Source organism: Temnothorax americanus, unplaced genomic scaffold (assembly GCF_048541705.1).
Source record: "Temnothorax americanus isolate GAGA-0224 unplaced genomic scaffold, ASM4854170v1 Scaffold97, whole genome shotgun sequence".
NCBI lineage: Eukaryota > Metazoa > Arthropoda > Insecta > Hymenoptera > Formicidae > Temnothorax > Temnothorax americanus.
The window spans coordinates 54749-75085 of record NW_027509820.1 but is presented as its reverse complement, the minus strand read 5'-3'; the positions used below and the strand labels follow the sequence as shown (position 1 = coordinate 75085).

The 20337-nt window shown below is 43.2% G+C and overlaps 2 protein-coding genes across 3 annotated transcripts; one reads left to right on the top strand and one right to left on the bottom strand.

Moving 5' to 3' along the window:
- The first annotated feature begins 173 nt into the window (after positions 1–173).
- On the top strand, positions 174–17256 carry LOC143908508 (uncharacterized). 2 transcript variants are annotated; one of them, XM_077426193.1, is made up of 4 exons: positions 174–1603; positions 16060–16304; positions 16440–16973; positions 17122–17256. In XM_077426193.1, exons 1-3 carry the CDS (start codon positions 1520–1522, stop codon positions 16594–16596), a joined length of 486 nt encoding a protein of 161 aa, XP_077282319.1. In that variant the 5' UTR covers positions 174–1519; the 3' UTR covers positions 16597–16973; positions 17122–17256. The 2 variants fall into 2 exon arrangements, with proteins under 2 accessions (XP_077282319.1, XP_077282320.1); XM_077426194.1 differs by lacking the exon at positions 174–1603 and adding an exon at positions 15686–15956.
- LOC143908507 (uncharacterized) lies at positions 12102–15347 on the bottom strand. The gene has a single exon (XM_077426192.1). It carries the CDS (start codon positions 13195–13197, stop codon positions 12655–12657), a length of 543 nt encoding a protein of 180 aa, XP_077282318.1. The 5' UTR covers positions 13198–15347; the 3' UTR covers positions 12102–12654.
- Positions 17257–20337: the final 3081 nt, after the last annotated feature.

Sequence of the window (20337 nt, the reverse complement as noted above, 5' to 3'; positions counted from 1 at the left end):
TTTTTCTGTTAATTTTAAGAATTTTTTGAAAATTTTTAGATCAAATATGAAATGGGCAGCATGGGGGTAACGTTGAAAAAGAATGACCCATAACTTTTAATATAAGGAATTCATGTTCGGAAACGCATCATTTGCGAGCTGCAGACTGGAACTGTTGGTATGTTCAGTAATAAGAATAATTCTCGTAATAACTTTATTTGCTTATTTACATTACATTACAAAAAGGTTTACGAGACCTTGTAGAGGAAGATCTGATAGCACGCATTCTGGCCGCAGCGCAAGAAATCCCAAATGACGCCTAACATTTTTGAAAAAATGTATCAGAAAATACTTCGCAGGTGCAATGTTTGCATCGAAGTTGGTAGTCATCATTATGAGTATTTATTGTAGCCATCTGTTTTGGCATTGCTAAATTAAACATTTTTGTAATGTAATGTAAGCAAATAAAGTTATTGTGAGAATTATTCCCTATTACTGAACATACTAACAGTTCCAGTTTGCAGCTCGCAAATGGTGCGTTTTCGGACATAAATTCTTTATTAAAATTTGGTCTACTTTAAACCTCCTATATCCCCTAGAAGTTTGTAACAGGTATATTCATATACACCTTGTATAATAGTTATATATACGATATACGAGTATACCACCGTTCATTATATTTTACGTACGAGAAAGAGTGTCATCTATTGGCGACCCAGAAAACACAGAATATGCTACGTAATACAGGAATAATACATAATAAAACTTAAATATAATTCTCAATTATTTTGCAATTTTTTTCCAAATTTAATTTTAAAAATATTTCGCTAATAAGATAGTTTCTCATATTGCTGCTGTCTTGCTGAAATACTATTCATAAGTAAATTGTGCAAATATTTATCAATATTTACACAAAGGTCTAAATTTTTATTAGTGTTACTGCAAATATTAAAACAATTGCAGCATTTCCAATTTCATCCAGATTTTGTCATATATATGATATGTTATGAATCTTTTCCTATCGGAGATTGGAAGGAAAAAAATAAACTCTGAACTAGTGCAGTCAGTTCAGCAAAAGAAAACCCGTAATTTGATAGCTGATTGTCGGAGAAAACTGAACAGACTTTGTCATTTCATAAACATTTACTAAATATAGACTACATTTATCATAAATGGCTAAGAAACGGCAGATTTTACTTATTTTTAAAGTAAATCTGCCATTATATACTCTGTTACCAAATTCTGTTATATTTCTACGGGCATTCTATTGACAAACCTTACAGCGGGTATTTTCAAAATTTATTCTTAATAGATTCAAGATTTTATACGTTCCCGCGTGAGCTCGCGCAATCGCGTCTGCTCCGCTCCGTTGTTTGACCGGGAGGAGGTGGAAACAGATGAGAATAGACGAAGCAGCAAACGCGTGAAGGCGGACTAGGCGGAGAAGTGCCGTCATTCGCACTTTGCACGAGCGATGCGCGACAGTCGAGAGAAACACGGTTCATAGCTCAGTCACTTGTTGTCGAGTCGTACTCCAGACATGTCATCCAATGATACTGTCGCCCTAGCGAGACAGGAGGCGTTCAAGGACTTCTCTTATTTCGACGAGGATACTGTGCCTGCGGTAAGTACCAACGATACCAGCAGTACCAGCTTTCTCTCTCTCTCTCTCTCTCTCTCTCTCTCTCTCTCTCTCTCTCTCTCTCTCTCTCTCTCTCTCTCTCTTTCTCTTTCTCTCTTCCTGTTCTCGGTATGTTTACGTTTTTTTCGCGCAATTAATATCTATTTGTACTTCAATCTCTGGTTTAACTTATTAAAAAGATAAAAATAAGTTAAATCGAGTTTAAAATTAATTTGGACTGATAGAAATAAACATAAGACCAAATACACACTATTTGTTACCATTTACCGATGTGCGTTTTGTTCTCTAGTCGTACCATGCGATCATCATACAGAAGATACAGAATCTATCTGTATCGTATTTCATCAAAAATAGATAATTTTTTCCTAGAAACACATTTATGTAAATTTAGATATTTTTTAATCGTAAAACTAAGTAAGAATAAAAAAGATACATAGAATATATATAATAATATTTATATTATATCATATTATATATCTATCTATATAATATATTATAATTACAAAATATGACATATGTAATTTAATATGTATTGTATTATATTTATAATATATAGGGTCTAAATATATATATATGTATATACAGGTTGTATCTGAAGGTCGTTGCCAAACTTAAGGGGCATATATATCTGTAGAGGAGTGGGGATAGAGCAACTTTCGATTAGAAACTTATGTTTTTCAAAGTAAAAGCCAGCGTACGTACATTGCTGTAGCGTCTTACGTCGTACGTATCAATCTTGCGTTACGCGACACGTAAGCCAATCTTACGGCAACGCACAAAAAAAAACATAACGTAATAAGTCTTACATTATGTACGTTACGTTACATTCTTCTTTGTGCGTTGCCGTAAGATTTGCTTACATGTCGCGTAGCGCAAAACTCTCACGTAAGGCGTAAGACGTTACGGCAATGTACGTGCGCTGGCCCTAATCCTGAGTCAATACATACTCAGATAGCCAAGCGTGATAGAGCATATTGAGCAAACTAATGCATTGCATGTGTTTTCATATATTTGCTATAAATTAGCTGAAATCGAAATAGAACACGTTACAAATACAGCTACACGACTGCTTAACATGCAATCAGTTGACGCATTTTTAAGAGCAAACGGTCCGCAATATTGGTACGTTATGTTGTCTGCAACATGTCAGCAACATGACAGCAATGAATAATTCATTGTTCCATCTTGAGCATCATGATGCAAACATGACGGCAACAACACATATATAATGATTTCCATCCGTTATTGTGTATATGTCATCAAGCTATAAAGTTTTTTAATTGTATCTCGTTGCTAACGAAGTGTTGGCAATATGAAATTGTCACAAACCCCTCACAAATTAATGCTGACACGTTGCAATCAATTTGCTGTTAATAGAAACATAATTCATATGAGTTCAACCCGACAAGCATAATGCTGTCCCACCTTGTCCCGAGTTTGTCAAAATTAGTTGCATTAACAACAAGCTGCTTGTTGGCAACATGGCAACAAACTCACAGCATTTGGCTATCTGGGTACAAGCCTATTGTGAATGTAAGAAAACGTAACAGAAATACAAAGCAGGTAGCAGATATGTCTTCTTGATAAAGATTGTATTTTTTAAAGTTGTAATTATCGAATAGCAAAATACCGTTCCAGAAAAATATTGTAAACTATTTTAGATGTAGCTTTCTCTTCAATATAGAAATATTAAATATATAGGGCATTCCATGCCAAATCGACTTGGGTTTGACTCAGAAATTCATTGAAAACGTAATAGAAATACAAAGCAGGTAGCAGATATGTACTTCTTGATAAAGATTGTATCTTTTAAAGTTGTAATGATCGAATAGCAAAATACTGTTGCAGAAAAATATTGTAAACTATTTTAGATGTAGCTTTCTCTCTTCAATATAAAAATATTAAATATATAGGGCATTCCATGCCAAATTGACCTGGGTTTGACCCTCGACCTCTCGGATTTAGTCAGCGATTTTTCATGTTATTGTTCCAACTCTAAAATGCACTCAAAATTTTTTTTAGATTTTTTTTATAAAATTGATTTAGTTATAATTTTTTAAACCGACATATTGATGGCCACAATTTAAAAATCTGAAAAAATTCTCAAAAATCTTGTGTCAGATATCAAAATTTTTAAGCCTTGACCCAAAGTGGGTCGGCATTCACTTCTAATTTTTTCAAGCTTTTTTTGCGTTTTTTTTTTTAATATTGAAATTTTTCCGCATTTGTCGGAAAGTTGATGCCTTCACGATATAACAATTTTGTATAGCAACTTGCCAACAATTTGTTGGCAACTTATGCTGCGGTCTAAAATCGTCTGATTCAAAATTTGAGCTGTGTTGCTGTCATGTTGCTGTAATAATTCATAGGATCACACAATGCTGTCATATTGTTAGCAACGCAAAGTAAATTTGATGCTGCTCTCTTGCCGACAAATTGCTGGCAATACATATATCCAATGTTGCCTGCGTGTTGCTTCAAATATTAAATTACTCGAAATCAATTGAAGCAAATGTACGGCAAGTTGCCAGCATCATAAGCAATCACAGGTTTGCGCAATTTTGCTCAGACACGCTTTGCTATTTGGAATGTTTATTGTCCTACACTCAGATAACAACTACGATTACGTGATCGAAAACTGTCTGTTTAATGATTTTTTGAGGTTAGTGGCGCTACTGCGGTACGCCATCTTATTACATTTTGTTAAATATGTATCAACTACGTGTTTGATACATTCATACATTATATAATATGCGCGGTATACATGCTATGTATTATATAGAAGAGACCGGGGGAAGTCGTCACTATTTACATGGTGCCGATTTTTAACAACAAAATAAATAATTTTATAAAATGTGGTATACCGTTGTAAAGAGTGAACCCTTGGCTACAAAATGTATACGGACATTATAAGGCAGTCATTTGACATAAGTAACACGAGCCAGAGCATTACATCGCACTTTGAAAGATATTTTGACAAATATATACAACTATTTTTACACCTTGACTACACAATCTTGACAAAACAACGAAGCAACAATCCTTATGGACCGAACCCTATTTACTCTCGCCTCCGAACGAGGAATCAATTATGTTAATTTGCTCGCTGATGACCTCCGTTTTTACCTTTGACTTCATAGATGCAACGACAATATCCCTGTATGTATTTGTCAAACCTTCGAACGGTGATGTGACTCTGTAGGTTAAGAATTTTATATGGTTAGTTAGGAATTACATTGCGTAGGTTAAGAATTTTATATGGTTAGTTATTAGGAATTACATTGCGATTATTCTACGGCTGAAGAAGACTCGGTGAAGTCAAAACCTTCCGTTAAATTGTTTACATATATGTGATTAATAATTATAAAAATTAACATCCATTATTGCTCGATTATTGGCCTTTCCTTTATCATTTGTTTATATGGACATTTTTAGTCTACGTCGCTTTGTTCAACTGGTATAGAGTGAAAACGACAAAGGTGCAAAAATTGAATCCGGCGAGAACTTGGATAATATGTGCTGCGTGTGCTCAGAGATGACAGAATAGAGCTGATGAGAAACAGTGCATTTCGTGCAAGCGTAGGGCACATAAGTGTGTGCGCTTTTCTTTTGATTATTTTCCGCCATCGTGTTTTTAATTAATATTTCCATTTTTTTTATTAAAAAATAATTAATAAAACGTATCCTATCATTTTTCATGATCGGAATTATGAATTTTTATTTAAAATTTGTAACGGCCTGCCTTTTGGCTGTTTATATCGAACGCGGACTAGCTCGCCGGACCAGGAGTTCGATGGTAGGCCCAGAGACAGAAGGCAGTTTTGATACGGAACGTGGTTTATTACAGTGGTTCAATTACAACAGACTGTCGCGATAGTTACAACGGGGATGCATGCGGACCATGCGGCTAACGCGGGCGGTTTATAATCTAGACGACGGTCGAGGTAATTACAAAGTACGGAAACGCATTCGGTTTATGCGGCGGACGCGGGCGGATTATATTCTATAAGACGGTCGCGATAATTGCGAATTTCGGGAACGCATTCGTTCTATGCGGCGGACGCGGGCGGATTATATGCTATAAGACGGTCGCGATAATTGCAAATTTCGGGAACGCATTTGGTTTACGCGGCGGACGCGGGCGGATTATATGCTATAAGACGGCCGCGATAATTACAACGCATTCGGTGTATGCGGCGGACGCGAATCAGGTGGTCCGTACCGGCGCGATGCGGTACGCGTGCGAACGGGCCTTGAAGCCGGCCAATGGCTGGTCGGCCCGCGGCGCGAGAATCGCGTGTATGTTATCCGGCGCGGTTTCTTTCTCGCGCTACGATCTGGTGTTAATTACGCGGCGCGGTGGGAAGGAAAACGAACGGCCAGGGGCTAGGCTGGCCGATCGGTTGACGAGGAGGTCCGACTGTTCCGGCGGCAAGAACTCTTGTCGAGAGGCCGAGCACGCTCGACCCCTGGTTACCGTGGCAGACGGGGTGTTTCGGGTAGGAAGGCGGTCAGCGCTCGAGAACTCTCGAACGAGGCACAGAACGCTGTACCCCGTTTCGTAAGCTGGCCTAGGAAGCGGAAAGGTACTCGTCTCCGAGGGTATCGGAGCACAGGCAGCTAGACTCGGATTGGAGTCTCTACCTGTCGCGGCGCCGGTATTTTATACTCGCCCGGGTGGTACGCTAGGGAGGGGAGGCCGATTCCCGCGTGAGCCGCGCCGCCGGCGGAGCGGAGCGGAATCGGCGTGGCGGTAAGCGTGCTCGCGCTCGGAGGCGCTCGGCTCCCCTCGGTTTCTGTCGGAGACCCGGGAAGATGTCGGTGCGGCGGAGTGCCGCGCACACGATCGGAGTTAAGTCGTTTAAAAATAAGGTGGGCGCACCGCGCCCTTTCCTCGCCTGATGGAGATCGTCGGGCGGCATCCGGCAGTTCTTCGCCGGGAATGATGCATGTGTGGGGGTGCATCGTTACAAATTCAGTCCGAGAATGAAGTAACAACTCCGCCCCAGCAATTTTGACATTTCAATTTTTGCACCTTTGTCGTTTTTACTCTATACCAGTTGAACAAAGCGAATAAACTAAAAATGTCCGTATAAATTTTGTAGCCAAGGATTCACTTTTTACAACGGTATACCACATTTTACTATATATATATATATATATATATATATATATATATATGAGAGTATATAATTATATATTATTATGTATGAGCATATATGATTATATACTTGGGAAAAAAATACCTCTTATTTGTTCATATTAGTAGATATATAATTATATATAGCCATATAAGAAATGGAAATATAACCTTGAACAATATTATATATATATATATATATATATATATATATGGCTAAACCTTTTTAAGTATAACTTTATATAGTTATATATAGTCTTATATACTAGTATATTATTATGTGTGATCATATAAAAGTATATTTATAAGGTTAAAGATAATCATATATGAATCTATACTCTGTAATGGATCTATCCATATAAATTTGTATAACTATTATAAATATTCTTCTAGTGTATATTATTTTACTTGACAATATCAAATTAATATGAGATATACAATATTATTTTTAATTTTAGTTTACACAATTGCGTTTTAAGTCCATATTGGCACGCGCAGTGCCAAAAAAACTGAAACATGTATATTTAATAATAATTGTATTGTGAAATATTATTAAGCATCAAGATCCGCTTCGACCGAAAACGGCACTTCTTATTGCTTATGTTATTTTAAGTTTACTTCTTTTTTTAATTTTGCATAAAATACTTATTTTTTTTAATTGACATATTAATTTTTATAAAATATTTTCGTAAACAGTGAAATTTGTTAATAATTCCTTAATATAAATCGTGAAAAAAACTGTTATATAATATATATTATAGTTCTTATAAACAAATATATAAATCGTATTATTTTGCAAACATACCTTATAATTTAAATTGAAAATAATATAATCGTATATGAAATTATATAGTCATATAAGATTATATATGATCAGATCAAAATATTGCATCTCAAAGTATCCGATAGATAACATTCGATGTGATCTGTTTCTCGTATTTAAAATTTGCCGTTCTTACACAAACAGTGTTATAAGAACGGCATCAAAACACGACACTGTCTCACGCCATTCTCGCGCGACGCTGTCTTGGAGCGACACAATTTTTGTATCAGTTATATCGTGGAGTCCACTCTTATAATAAAGTGACACGCTTAAAAAATAACATTTGAATATATATAACAATTTTCTAAAACTTATTTAAATATATATGTCCTCGTATATAATCTTATATAATCATATATGACCATATTGACCATATAGAATCTTATCCGGCCAAAATTCATATATGAGCTGTCACGACTTTTTCACTCCCGAACCGTTCCGGGGCGTGTGCCGGATCAAAAGGAGTAAGGAGAGCGGAATGACGGGCCTCTCCGACGATTCCCTCGCACCTCCGACACTTCGCGAAACGAATTTACCGTTGGGCGCCAGACGCGTCAACGCGCGTCCGCGAAATCGCGAAAGAAAACCAACACGAGATGCAAAGCGAGACGTGCGGATGTGCGAGGAATCGGCTAGCTCGACCTAAGGGCTGGGGCGGGGGTGAGGAAGGGCGGCGCGATATTCGGCGGGGTGACACGCCATAAATAAGGCCACGAACTCAAGCAATTAACAAATCAAAATAACATTTATTCGTTAGAAATTCACGCGTGAACCAATAAAAGCCGAGTCGGCTTCAGTCGGTCAGACAATCATATCCTCAGTCGCGCGAGCGTCAGAAATGAAACAAAAGAATTAGTAATAGCGCGGACACCAGAATAAACGAGGTACGGCGTTATCGTATAGTAACGCGCAGAAGGCGCTGCGACTATCTCAGAACAGTATGACAAAACTTACAAGTAATATGGAACATCGACGGCAAACACGAAATAAGCACGGAATTAGAAAATAAGATCTCGCAGGAAAAGTCGCGACAGGACGATACCTCACGCTCGGAGTGCGTGAACGCAACGCCGGGAGTCGCGCGAGAATTCTGTCGCCAATTATCTTAAGCCTAACGCAAGTACGAATCGTGGCGTAAGCCACGTCCCAACGTAACGAGGATCGAACGCAACACAATAACGCGAGATCAATTTCGGCGCGATCGCAAGGAGACGCGAAATACTATAACAAACGCGAAAATATGGACTTAATCTAACGCGAGAAATGACCAACGGTAGCGCCAGTCATTCGGGCAAAGACAATACTGTCCTCAGTGATTTCCAAACGCGAAAATGAGACGCCGAGGCAATCGGCGTAGCGCGAAATACTGGAAGAAACGCGAGGAAAATGTGCGGGATTACCGCGAGCAATAATAACACGCAATCACCGAACAACGCATCCGAACATAACTACCCTAACACGCACGATTCTCTGAGGCAATTAGCCACTCACAGACGGCCGATTAATGTGAATGATGTGCCGACGTATGCGAGATTCTACAAGAGCAATGCTTGGTAATTTGATGCGCCGGGAACACGGAAGGCGCGAGGCACAACCACGAGCGCGGACATTATGCGAAACGGACGCGCAGCAACAGATTTCGCCACGAATTTATCGCGATCTCCAGAGGCTCGCAATCGCGTCTTTACTTCAATTCCGCGGCCACGATACCATCCCGAGGCCCTTCGCTCTTGCTGTCGATCGCCATTCGATACGCGGTCTCAAGGGACCGCACGCGTCGCGATATTACAACGTTATCCCGGACGAGAGCGTGCACCGGAGGGCGGCGTCGTGGCGTTACATTTTGCGATTAATTACTGCGGGCAACCTCACCGATGTGATGTCTCCTCGTAGGGCTCCTTGCCGTCACCTCGTACGGAGGATCGCCGCAGCGCAACAGATTTTCCCGACTCGGGGCGGCTATCGCGTAGTTTAAGAAAACGTTCGGACTCGCCGACGGACGACCAGAGAGTGTCTCGCTAGATTCGCTCGATAACGAAATCGATGCGGCACCCCCTTCCGTAGGGGCGTGCCAACCAATCGAGAGCGAGCTTGCAAGCTTGCGCGATATTCTAACGCAGGATCGTCGTAAGGTGGATCCATCGGGGGCGCGCAACGGTCCCTCGGCGGCGTAGCGACTTCTTCAATTTGTCCTCGGGCAGCGGACTGGACTTTGTTCTGGCCGGTGTGCCTCCGGTTGCCTTCGGGGCGGTCATCAGTCACCCCGCGGGCCGGTATTCCGTGGAGGCAGATTGCTGAGGCCGGGTTTTCCCCGGTACCTGGGGCCCCGCTATCGGCGGCCTTGTCCATCGCTGCCCCTTTCGCCGCACGCCTGCCGCGTTGCTCTCGCCGCCCGTGATCCCTGTAGTTTCCGCTCTCGCCACCCCTCCTCGGTCCTTGGTCCTCCCGGACCCCTTTCGTTATTGGTACTCCCTCGAAGATTCGCCGTGGTGTGGGTGAGGCGCCGCGCGCATTATAATTACACATGAAAATAAAAGAATAGTCAAAACGCGGAAACGATATCGACTTTTTGGCCTCTGGAGATCTCGTCGTCGCCCCTCTGGCTCGTCCCTGGGCGCAAATTTCCGCGCCTTGTGACGGCGGCGGGGCGCTGCCACGAAGCGGCGGGCCGCAACGTCACAGAGCATATAAGACCGTTTCTTATATGAACATATAAGACATTATAAGGGTTTTTTTCCCCGGGAAATTATTTGTTTTGTTGTTAAAAATCGGAACCGAAAAAATAGTGACGACTTCGCGCCGGTCTTCCCTACGTATTTAGACATTATTTATACCTATTGCATTAAATACGTATATAACACATTATATTTTATATGAAATAAAATGCAATGAAAATGCTATATACTTACGTATTTAATATATTGTAACGATGCGCGCGCGCCCCCTTCAGATGCATCGAACTCCCGGCCACCACCAGCCGGATGCCGCCCGACCGACCATCTGTCGGACGAAGACAGGGCGCGGTGCGCCCACATTTTTTAATCGCTCATAAAATTGTGTGCGCGAGCAATTAACGGCTTGCGGCACCGATATTCCCCTCGAAGCTCCGACCAGCGCCTACGGGAGCCGATCTTCGCCGATCGAGTGCGAGAGCGCGCCCGAAACCGTGATTCCGCACCACTTTGCTCGGCGTGCGGCTCGCACGAAGATCGGTTACCCCCACCCAATCTTTTTTTTTATTGCAGGAGAAATTTTTTACTACTGGGATCCCGGTCGCCCGGTTTACCCAGTAGCCCCAAGAGGGGAAGACCCCCCCCCAACCTCCGGGGAGAGGCGAGGGGAGTGCCGGATTCCATGCATGCACATCGCCAGTAATACTGCATGCGTTTAGCCTATTGGCTAAAACACTTGCGGATGTCCCTCGCGGCGCTTATTAGAGGGGGGGACCCCAGGAAACGCACTCTGATTCTTCCGGGGTCCCCCAGCGCCAGGCCCGTTTTGTTGGGCACCTGCCCGGAAGGCTTAGGCCCTTCCCAGCTCGTGAGCTGCTTATCGTATTGCGACGGGATGGGTGGACATTAGCCCTTACCCGCCGCACCTCTAGTATAGGGGTGGTCTTATGTTCAGCGGGAATGCGGTAGCCCCGCCCGCATGTCCGCCCATTCTCACTGTCCCTCGTGGTGTTAGACTCCCACCGAATTTATCGCTCCAAGGGGGAGGGGTATAAAATATCGGTGCCGCCGCGAGAAAAATTACTTTTTCTCGAGACAGCAATCTGATCCGTTGATCCCGAAAGAAAGCCACTTTCCGACTCCTAGAGCGGCAACGAAAGGGGTCCAGTGATCTGGACCTCGTTCCAAGTGGTCTTGGGCGCTGTTCGAACTCCGTCACCCTATCAATTCTCGGTAGCAACGGCAAAATAGCGGGGCCAAGGAAACTTGGTCTCGCGACAAGTAGTCTTGTCACCGAAACACCGGGAATTCCTAGAACCGACCGGCCGGCTAGCCTCATCCTGACCGGCCGTTCCTTTCCTCCGGATTTTCCCGATCGCGACTCGCGTTTTTTCCCGGGAGATCCGCATATCGATTGTACATAGTCCGCGTACCGTAATCTCCCGCGTACTCGTCGCGTAATCGACACATGTGTCAGAATCCGATTCCCGGATACCTCTGCGTAAAACATTGTATATCTTCCACGTTCCGTTTCTTCGTATGCATTCGTATAAATCGCTGTAAATATCGCGTTCCGTTTCTCCGTATGAACCTGTATAGATCGCTGTAACTATCGCGTTCCGTTTCTCCATATACGTCTATATAGATCGCTGTAAATATCGCGTTCCGTTCTTGTATTCGTTTGCATTAAACCCTGGCCGTAAGAAAGCCGCGTATGCTTGTTCTAGACCTGAGGATGATTCTACTCGCGGCTCATCTGACTATGGTCGTCCGTCTACACTGCACAATTTTAAGTTGTTTTAGGTTAGTAAGATTGAAAGCTATAATAACTTCAGTATGATTGTTATCTATTTACACTACTAGAATGAGCTTGTAGTAGGATTATTCTCCGGTTTAGATAGAGCATAAGTACCCCAGCCATTAGATGGCGCCAGACTAGCAATAGCTGTGGAGTTTCGCGTGTACGAATTCTACTATTGGCCGCGATGGCCGGTCAGGATTGCGTGTTCAAGCAATGACTCGGGTTATTAGACAATCATATATTTACAAGAACGTAGTATCACAAATCACAAAGTATGTACAGTTTTAACGGTAAGTATTTACACTGGTGAGTAATTAGCTCGATAACGAGATAGGTCACGGACCTCGCGTACAATATGTATTATGCGGGTTGTCGTGAACACTATGCGAAAGTACGTTATGTCTGACTATAAGAACGTAAGAGTAATCCGTCCGTTATTATCGAGACACGAGATACGAGTGTCGTTTCGGCCGTTGTAGGTGCGCACGCTTGCGATTGCGGCGCTGGTGTGTAAGTCTTAAGGCGGCTCTCCATCGCTCCGTATTCCGGCCAATGAGGTGTGAGAGTCGCTATAGTACTCCCCCCCGAGTGACCTGGCTAGGGAGCGAAATGAACTTTTCTCAGCTGCCTCGTCTCCGTGCTTTGGGAGGTTCCCGGGCCGGCCCTGCTGCCGGTTGGGGTGGGATGTGGCTGTTCCCTCCTGCTGTAGGTACGTTCCTGTGGCGGAGGTTCGTCGGGGTTGATCTCTAGGAAAGCCGGTTTCAAGCGGTCGATTGAAACATCGGTTGGTTGTCCTTTGATGTCGACTCTGAAACAAAAATCGCTGACTCTTTCGAGTACAGCATAAGGTCCTTCGTATGGTTGGTCAAGTGGTCTTCTTACGCTGTCGACTCTTACAAACACGTGGGTGCATATATGGAGTGTTTTGTGTGTGAATGTCTGTGGCTTGTTGTGATGTGCCGTTTGCCTTGGTCGGATGTTCCGCATGGATTGTCTGAGATGCTCTAGGAATGGGAGTTGGTCCTGAGAAGGTTCCTCCTGTATGAAGTATTCTCCTGGTAACCTGAGTTGTGTTCCGTATACGAGCTCTGCGGCGGATGTTCCGATGTCCTCCTTCAAAGCGTTGCGGAGTCCGAGCATGACCACGGGTAAAGCTTTGACCCAGTCGGCGGTTTCCTGGCATTTGATGGCGGCCTTGAGTGAGCGGTGCCATCGCTCGATTGCGCCGTTTCATTGCGGGTGGTACGCCGTGGTGCGATGCGTTCTGCTTCCTATCATCTTGGTTAATGCGTTGAATAGCTGAGAGTCGAATTGTGATCCTCGATCCGTTGTTATGATGGTAGGCGTTCCAAATCGTGCTACCCATGTCGCGAAAAAGGTGTCCGCGATGGTATCGGCTGTGATATCTGTGATTGGGGCTGCCTCCGGCCATCGTGTGAATCGATCTATCATTGTTATGCAGTATCGATATCCTCGTGATGGTGGGAGAGGTCCAACTATGTCCAGGTGTATGTGTGCGAATCGTTCATCAGGAACATGTATGTGCTCGGGTCGTCTCCTGACGTGTCTACTAATTTTAGCACGTTGGCATGGTAAGCATGTGCGAGCCCAGTTTGTGATATCCTTATTCATGGACGGCCAAACAAACTTGGTCGCGATTTGTTTGCGTGTTGTCCTTCCGCTGGTGTGTGCTGTGTTATGTACTACGTCGAATATCCTTTTTCTTAGGGGCCTTGGAATGTATGGTCTGATGTTGTCCGTGGATACGTCACAGTAGACTGTTGTCTCGGTACCGTCCAAGCGTAGCTGTTTTAATTTGAGCGTCCCTGGAACTAACAAAAGATTTCGTAATTCGTCATCTGTTTGTTGAGCTGTCGCAATATCCTCTGTCGAAACAATAATTGGCAATGTTATGTCGTTGATTCTCGAAAAAGCGTCGGCTACGTTGTTCTCGAGTCCCGTCACGTGGCGTATATCCGTGGTAAATTGGCTTATGAAGTCCAAGTGTCGCTGTTGTCTTGGTGAAGCTTTACACTGGTGAGTAATTAGCTCGATAACGAGATAGGTCACGGACCTCGCGTACAATATGTATTATGCGGGTTGTCGTGAACACTATGCGAAAGTACGTTATGTCTGACTATAAGAACGTAAGAGTAATCCGTCCGTTATTATCGAGACACGAGGTACGAGTGTCGTTTCGGCCGTTGTAGGTGCGCACGCTTGCGATTGCGGCGCTGGTGTGTAAGTCTTAAGGCGGCTCTCCATCGCTCCGTATTCCGGCCAATGAGGTGTGAGAGTCGCTATATAGCTATACGCGATAAGATTGGTACCACGGTCTTACATACAGGTCTGGAAACTCGCTCAATTTTCAGTGGTGGGGGTAGGTCGCTTATTGAGGCAACTTTTAATTCGTTTTACCGCCACGAGGGTCGTTACGAACAAGTAATGCCGACAAACATAACCAACAAATCAAGCTTTATGATTATCACGGTCACAGTCAGACTGTAGTGATTGTCGTAGCTACGTAAAGTGCATTGTCTCCATTCCCGAGAATTCCATCGGCAAGACGTACGTTGTGCCCGAGGAACCGCATAAAGCTCGCGTCCACCAGACAGTGATGTCGACGTAAAGTTTTGCATAGTGAGCGGCGATCGCGAAAAGTTCTTTAAAGCGGAGGAGCGCACGGTCAATGATTTTTGCTTCCTCCTGATTCGGATTCGAACCAGCAATGTCGACGTGCTAAATCGCGAACGCAAAGACCGATATGTGCTCAAAGTGCGTGCCACCTCGAGCAAACGCAACGGTAGAAACAGAGTGATTGCGCTCGACGCGGACGCCGCGGTGGTGGTGACGATTCTCGACACGAAATCGAGTACGAGACCACCGTGACAGAGGACACGCCTTTGCATCGCAGCATACTCAGAGTAATCGCCGAAGACGCCGATCTCGGCAGAAACGGCGAGATTTACTATAGCTTTGCGGAGGAGACCAATCAATTATTTGGCGATGACAAAACCGTGTGCTGTACCGACATCCAAAATGGGCAATAGAGGCGACAAATCTAATCGATCTGTGTTTCACGTGCCAAAAGATGTCGAGCAATTAAGACAATGGGTAGCAGCTATTCCCGGGGTACCATCATTGCGAAGCAGAATTCGCCAAGCGTCGGATTGTTCACCCGCCAACAGGGAACGTGAGCTGGGTTTAGACCGTCGTGAGACAGGTTAGTTTTACCCTACTGATGACCAGTCATTGCGATAGTAATCCTGCTCAGTACGAGAGGAACCGCAGGTTCGGACATTTGGTTCACGCACTCGGTCGAGCGGCCGGTGGTGCGAAGCTACCATCCGTGGGATTATGCCTGAACGCCTCTAAGGCCGTATCCTCTCTAGTCAAAGGTGGCAATGATATCTCTAGGAGTCTCGTGAGTCGAAAGGCTCAAAACAATGTGACACACTACTAGGCGGCCGGTCCCCCTTAAACGGGAGACCCGGTCGTCGCACGAGCCCGGTTTGCCGTACGGCGCCTCTGCCCGTCGTCGGTATCTCACCGCTTACGATGGGTACCAGCTATTATTTGTGAATGGATCAAACAAGATGGGAGCGGTCGCATCATTGCACAGGTTCGTTAATGATATAAATTTTATGACTGTTACGGAATGCGCTTATGAATTTCTCACACAAACATTCGACACTAGTACACGTGAGCTGAGAGGTGATGTACACGTGATCCTAATATTCTGGCAGCGCTCTGTGACATTCTTAGACCCGGCTTATTTGTCGTAAATACTGCGGAATACTGTTCGCGAACCGATTGGTTGCTAAATTCCCAATGCTCCGAAAAGCTATCGATCTCGCGCGTAACAGTCAGTCTAACAATGGAGCGCTCCGATGCTAGTCGTACGTTCAGCTCAATTGTAAAATTACTGAGTAAACATAAATTCGGAAACAATGACTAATATGTGAAAGCGCAAATAATATTACATTTTCTTTCATATTACAGGCCCCATATAAGTATCCGCAGCTTAGTAAGCTTGCTGTACCAACAAAATTGTTACACGATGCCACAAACAATGAAGCCGTTGACCCGTTGGGCGAATCGTCTTCACATTTAGTGGGCTCTGTTATCAACTCTGTACATTGTGATAAGGCTACGCCTGTTAAGTCTCCCGTTCCGATAGAAGTCAGTAACCATCATACAGAAAAGGATTCAGCTGATGTATCAAGTAAAAGTCTGAATACTCCAAGGCAAGTCAACATCTCGAGCACATCTATTATAGACACCCCTCACGTACAAGATATGTGTTACATGGCTAAAGCAAATATAATGAGTATATATATAGTTATTTAATTATATATTTTATATTTCGTTTTTGTATACAGTTGTCTTATGTATTCAACTGCCTATTTTGGAAGATGGACGCTTACAGCAATGGAAGAAGCTGATACAATAATGAAGACTCCAACGTCTGATCCGCACACTGAAATTGACAAACCAATAAAGCATTTTTTATATAAAAGTACTTTTTTACTGCTTTAAAATAATAAAATAAGTATATTTTTCTTTATGCAGTTTCTACAGTATTTGAAAAACAGGAAATCAATTTCATTAAAGAATCAATCGCCGTTACTTACCCTCACTTGCAAACAAGACTATCATTTTGCAAATGTCATATTTTACATTTAAAATACATTAATATATTATTATATTATAAATTATTAATATATTAATATATTATAACATTATATAGATTATTAATACATAAATTATTTTACATTTTACATTTTCTAAATTGGAAGTTTGTATTATAAAAATGCAATATTAATGAGTAGTCAAGAGACACGGTAGTGTCTCACACCAAGTGGCATTACTAGAGACCCTCTAATCAGAGTCTGGACATCAGAAGGTTAAGTTAGGTTGTCCGACATTTTTCTGCAAAATCCTGAGAGAGAGAGAGAGAGATATGTGCTACCTCACTCTCTTCGTTAATGCCTTCTAACCTGCTTATACTGCGTGTACTGGGTCGAGTAGAGTAAATTGTAATAATGGGTGGATGTGCCGCAGAATTTTGTAACAATAGCTCTGCAAAGGGCTATATCATGAAGATATTCCCAAGAGATAAGCATCGTCGAGAGCAATGGGTTAAAAATATGAATCGTCCAAATTGGACGCCAACAAATAGTTCTTACTTGTGCGAGGTAAATTATTTTTTTATTCATTTAATTTATAATAGTTTATTTTTAAATATTTTATCATTTAATTAAAAAATGTATAAAGAAATAGTATATACCATTAAATTAATATTTTTATCAAAAAGGAAAGCCATAAAATACAGGTTATGTATATATAAAAGTACATGAAATCAAGTTACATTACTTTTAATTTAAATACTTAAACATTAACATTAATCTTGCTATTCTTCTATTGCTTTCTTGTTTTCTATGAATGAGAAGCATGGTTTTTTATTAAAATATAATCTTGTTTTCTATGAATGAGAAGCATGATTTTGTATTAAAATATAATATTGTTTTCTATGAATGAGAAGCATGTTTTTGTACTTTAATATAATCTGTTTATTTTTATTGGCATATTAAACTAAAATATTAAACATTATTTATAAAATAAAGTTATTTATTCTTTGATAGTTATATTTTATTAACCTCTTTTTATAGGTGCATTTTGCTCCTGAAATGTGGGAGCCGAACAGAATTGATAATAAAAGAAAATTGAAACCACACGCTGTACCAACCATTTTCGGTTTTTTTTATAACAAAAAGAGTATCCTTTCAAGAATCTATACATAGAGAAAACTTACAGAAACCTACAGAAAACCTAGTAGAGAGAGAGCATATTATTCATGATGTTCAAAATCAAGATCAAAGTGAACAAGAAGTAGGTGTGAGATAATGAAATGTAATAATAAAAAATGACATATATATTTTAATTTTTCTTAATGTATACTTTAATTTATTTCGGATTACTACAAATGAATCTCTCAATGCATCTACAAGCAATACAGTTAGTGATAAATTTAATTCTGTTCCAGCAGATCATATTCTTAATAATTGTCATAATTTGCGTCAAAAATTATTTAAAAAATTTGCTACCTTAAGACTAAAATTTAAAAACAAACGAAATGTATTAGCTAAGCGTAAATATTATGATAGCAAATCGATGATGATGCATCATTCTTTAAAATAAAATAATGTAATACTTTTTACATGTACAACATAAGTATTAATGTATACAATAAATATTTTTTATATGCTGTGTTTATATATATATATATATATATATATATATTGTGACGTGACAAAAGTCGCGTCCCTTACCCCAGATGGGAGCTCGGCCGAGGGAGGCGTCAGGGATGGTGCCTCCGCCCGAGGCGGGCGGAGAGCGAGCCTTTAGGTTAGGATTAAGACCTTTTGCGAGCGTTACAGGTCAAGGGAGTGCGGAGCAGATGGCCAGGGTCACGACGAGTGTAACGGCTTATGCCGCGTCGAGGGACTTACGGCTGGACAACCAGGAGCTTCCGATGGCGTACGATCGGCGGGCGGGTCACGCTGGGGCCCACAGCCGGCAGATCAGATGACCTGTCAAGGCGTCACGGATGGCACGAGCGCACTGCAGCCCGGATACGGGGGACGCCCCGACGAAGGTCCCCGTTAAGGAACGGGGCCACCACCGCTGAGTACCGCTCCCGGTCGACGAGCCATGGCCCGTCCAGCCTGGCCGTCGAGGAACCGGACGATGAGACGCGGCCTGGACAGCCGGTCTCAAATAGGCGGACTTCAAAACTACCGCCGGCGGATGGGCGCAGTGACGAGGGGCGCTCGCGAAGGGCGCGACGATCGCCTAGAGGGATCGCTGGCAGGCCAGGGCGCAGCACCGATCAGGCTAGGGAAACCGGCGCGCGCGGGCGCGCGCGGGCCCTGCGTGGTCCCGCCGGATCAAGGAAACGCCACTGTCGAGCGAGCCGCCATCCCGGCAACATCCAGCCCTAAGAGCGAGTGACGAGCCGCCGGAACGAGGCGAAATTGTAAGGCCACTGCTCAGCCTTCCTCGAAGTAAGATCGCGAGAACACCTAGGCCCTCCCGGGAGTCGCGTTGTGCCGCGGTAAAGTATGAAATCGGCTGTAATTAAAGAATATCGAGTGCCATACCGCGGGAGGGCCCGTGCGACAAAGGATCGCGAGTGCCCGCCTCGGGGATGAAAACGTACGGCCGCCGACAGTCAGCGTACATGTAATTTCGTTGTGATATCGTTTCGTGTACTTCGTTGCGTATGATTTCGTTGTGAGTAATTTCGTTCGCGTAATGTCGTTGCGGGTGATTTCGTCGCGTGGAACTTCATGAACGCCGTTGGCTTAACCGTGCCGTAGTTTTGAGAAGTGGCTCTCGCGCGTGAGAGAGCCTCGTAGTTATCGTTGCCGGTTAAGTTCATGCCATTTGTAAGTAGCTATACGTGCGTTTCATCGGGATTAATGGCCCACGGTTGTGTCGAGTTAACGGGTGGGGCCATTCGTGCGTTCCGAGGGGTGAGAAGATCCCCAGCGTTGTCGCGGTAGACCGTAGGGAAATTGCGTAATTGTTTACGGAGATTGCGTTGGTTATTTGTTAGCATCTCGCGTTTGACCGTCCGGGTGGAATTCGCTGCAACTTATGTCGGGGAATACTCTTGTGCGAATTCGATCGGGATTGCCGTGCAGCTCAGCGACGGAATGAGTATCGCGCTCGTGGGGTGACACGTGGCGTGTACTCGAATTCTGCTTGTTCGCCGTGGAACTCGCTATCGTCCACTTGTTATCTGCCTTAACCGAAATAAAATTTAATGTTTTATGTATTTGAGTGTGATGATTGCGCTACGCTCCCTCCCCTATTCCATCCGCGGTTGATCAAAGAAGCCCACGCCTGAGAAATACTGCGATCTCGTGAATCGTGGTGCGAGGAATCGCACCTGGCGCCCAACATAACATCTCTAAAATACTCAGTCGAGCTACCATCGGGGTTTCGGAGAGCAGTATCGCGAATATTGATAGAGATTATAGTGAAGAAAGCGACGGCGCGCTCCTCCACGGCCGGCGAGACCGTGAGGACATCGTCGTCGTCGTCGTAAAATTTTGGCGCCCAACGTGGGGCCTCTCGCCCGAAAATTACCAATTAACGAAAATCGGGAGAGAGAGCGTGCGCAAGTGAATTTGTTTTGTGCAATCATTATATTTATGTGTTTCCCTATGATTTATGTGATTCCCTTGTGTTAGTTATATGTTCGATCGGATT